General features: G+C 31.6%; 1 protein-coding gene across 1 annotated transcript; it reads right to left on the bottom strand.

Annotated features, from left to right (window-relative positions):
* Window positions 1–1,712: 1,712 nt before the first annotated feature.
* LOC131031353 (uncharacterized) lies at window positions 1,713–2,606 on the bottom strand. Its single transcript, XM_057962449.2, has one exon. It carries the CDS (start codon window positions 2,401–2,403, stop codon window positions 1,963–1,965), a length of 441 nt encoding a protein of 146 aa, XP_057818432.1. The 5' UTR covers window positions 2,404–2,606; the 3' UTR covers window positions 1,713–1,962.
* Window positions 2,607–2,827: the final 221 nt, after the last annotated feature.

The raw sequence follows: 2,827 nt of genomic DNA, 5'->3' as shown, positions 1-2,827 counted from the left end.
TCTGTCCTAAGGGACAGGGGTGCCATGCCCCTTTCTTGTCCTATTTTGGGGCTTGGATAGGGTCACAAGGTGATACAAGGGCTGAAACAGGAGGAGATCTAGAAGAATGGTGCAGAGAGGGGTCCCAATTGAGTAGGGAGATGGAGTTGTTAGGGTGAGGACCTAAAATTCAATCAAAATTGCAAGGGCTGTAATTTTATGACGTTACAAGATTACAAATAGAAGACATGATTCCCATATCTTTAACATAAGATAACATCTAATACTTAATTTCAAAGATAACTTTTTTCATATATCCTAATTTTGTTCTTAAAGTCTTGTCAGAACCTAATATTTTAATAATAAAAAACATATTAAATTAAGCCAAACCTATAATTAACCACACTCAATAACAAAAGATATTGCATTGATAATTTTAAACCTCAAAGAAAACTAGTCACATTGTAATTTAGGGAACTTAGAAAGAAAAACTTGCAATGACAATTAAATGCATCACCTATAAGAGTTCCTATACATATTATACTAGCTAAAAATATTCTACTAACAACCGGGTCATATATGGGTGTGCAATGATTATGTTAATACAAGAGAATGAAAATTTGTCACATCAATTTTTTTTATGATGAGAATAAATCGATCAAATTATTAAACCTTGAACTTACAATAATACTTCTATTAAACTATAACAAAATTGATAAAAATTTAATATTAGACATTGAAAAAATTATTAAAATTTCATTATAAATAAATATCTCTCCATTTATAATATAATGATTTTTAAAATTACCAATTTATTGTTATTAAAAAAAACATGAATCTATTTCACTTAAAAATTGCAACCTATAAAATTGACTAATGTATATGCTAGTTATTAAATTTCTAATTTTATTAATATTAAAAAAAATAAAATTATTACATAAAAATAGAAGTTTTTTATTTTTATATAAGGAAAACACACATTTCAACGTCACATATAAAATATATGACAAAACAATGCAAGTTGGGAGAAGGTGGAGTGGTCACTTCAGAAAGGACAGCGTCAATTTTGCCACCTTTTCTGCGCCCTCATTTCCAAGCCTTCACCGTGCTTCTGCTCTACTCAATTGCCACCTCATTCTCCTTTCTCTCTCATGCTTTAATCAATTTTATTTCTTTGCCAGATCGTCACACAATTTGTTTTGGCTGTCTTATCATATTAAGCCTTCGGTTTTATGGAGGGTTTTCAGAATTAGTTTTATAGAGTAGGGATTTTATGAGAGAATTCATTTTTGTTATCTGGATATTATTTGGAGTCAGGTTCTATATGAAATATTGGATAGTTCTATATTATTATATAATTTGTAGACTGAAAAACAGTTTGTTCAATAATATAAATTTGAAAATAAATTTTTGAAGCGTTTGTTCAACCAAATTTTTTAAAAGAAACTCGGAATATATTATTTGACATTAACTATTGCTCAAAAAAATAATACACCTCTTAAAAAACACTTCTGCAACAAATACCCACTACAATATTTTGGAAAGACCTCCTTACTGAATAGCTAATTATCAATGTTCTGGATAAAAGAGTAAAGTTTACCAAAAGAATTCTTAGCGCCAAAGAAATAAAAAATAAAATGATTAATGAAGAGCAAAGAATGACCATAACATGATTGAAACTGAATACAACTCCTGCTCTTTTTTTTTTGCCTGTCTAACTGATAATAAAAGGGTATGTAATAAAGTTAATATACTTCTTGCACTTGATTCTCCTGAAATTGAATACAACTTCTGCTTTGGTTATGTAATAGATGATAAAAGATGTATAATAAAGTCAATATACTTTGTGTTCTTCGGAAAGAAAATGGGAGTTCTAGAAGCTGAATACAACTCTAGTGACGTGGGTATCAATCCACGTTCATATCAGCACTATTTATTTTCTTAATCCTAACGAAATGACTGCAACATTACCTGAACCTTGCTTTATGGAGTGGCCTCCACATTGAGATCAATAACTGCATATTCACCAGAAGACCAAACCCTAACATGATTACCAGATCCAATACCTTCTCTCTGATTTTCAACTGATCTGTCTCTGTTATAAGTTGTATGAGAAACCAAATCCTTTTCTTCAGGGCACCCATTACTTTTACCACCCTTATGGAAATCCTCCCACTGAAACGAAGGCTTCCATGGAGACATATTCTTGTAACAGTGCTCTTTCCTGCATATCTCCTTTGTATAGCTACACTTCTGATTAAACATTTTCTTCGTTGCTTGAATTCTGTCTAACAAAGCCAAAAACTGTTCCACTTCATCTTCTTTATCATCTGAAACAACTGTGCTTTTGCTCCTTTTCTTTGAAACCTTCTCCTGTTCAGAACACAGGATTTCCAGCCTCCTTTTTTCTTCCTTGACATCCATGATAATAGTTAACAGAGCCCAAAAAACAAATGGGTATCTTGTTTATAAGCAGAAAACCTGATCAAAAGTGCACCATTAACAGAGCAATCACTAAATTTAGGAGGAATCTATCAATGAGAAGTTTTATACACAAGCGAAGAAGAATCATACAGGTAAAATAGATTTTTCTAGAAACCAACAAATGTGTAGAAAGAATCTATGCGGCCGCTTTAATTGAAGAGGTAAAGACGGGTAAGTATGGAACATTAAACTGGATGGTAGTCTTTGTCTACGCCAGAAAACAAACGTAACATTGTACTTTTTATGGGCTCGAATAACTCTGCACAATACTGTCCATAGAAGAGTATAGAGTTAAAAAAAGAGATGGCGGTGAGAATTAAACTTTCCCAAATTTTACTACCTCCACCGAATTTTTTATGGTACA

The sequence above is a fragment of the Cryptomeria japonica genome, chromosome 5 (genome assembly GCF_030272615.1).
Source record: "Cryptomeria japonica chromosome 5, Sugi_1.0, whole genome shotgun sequence".
In the NCBI taxonomy this organism is placed as follows: Eukaryota; Viridiplantae; Streptophyta; class Pinopsida; order Cupressales; family Cupressaceae; genus Cryptomeria; species Cryptomeria japonica.
The sequence above is the reverse complement of the archived record's forward strand: the minus strand, read 5'-3'. Positions and strand labels throughout refer to the sequence as shown.

Bases quoted from the DNA above. Each gene is read 5' to 3' on its own strand.
- LOC131031353 (XM_057962449.2), bottom strand. From the start codon at position 2,403: ATGGATGTCAAGGAAGAAAAAAGGAGGCTGGAAATCCTGTGTTCTGAA.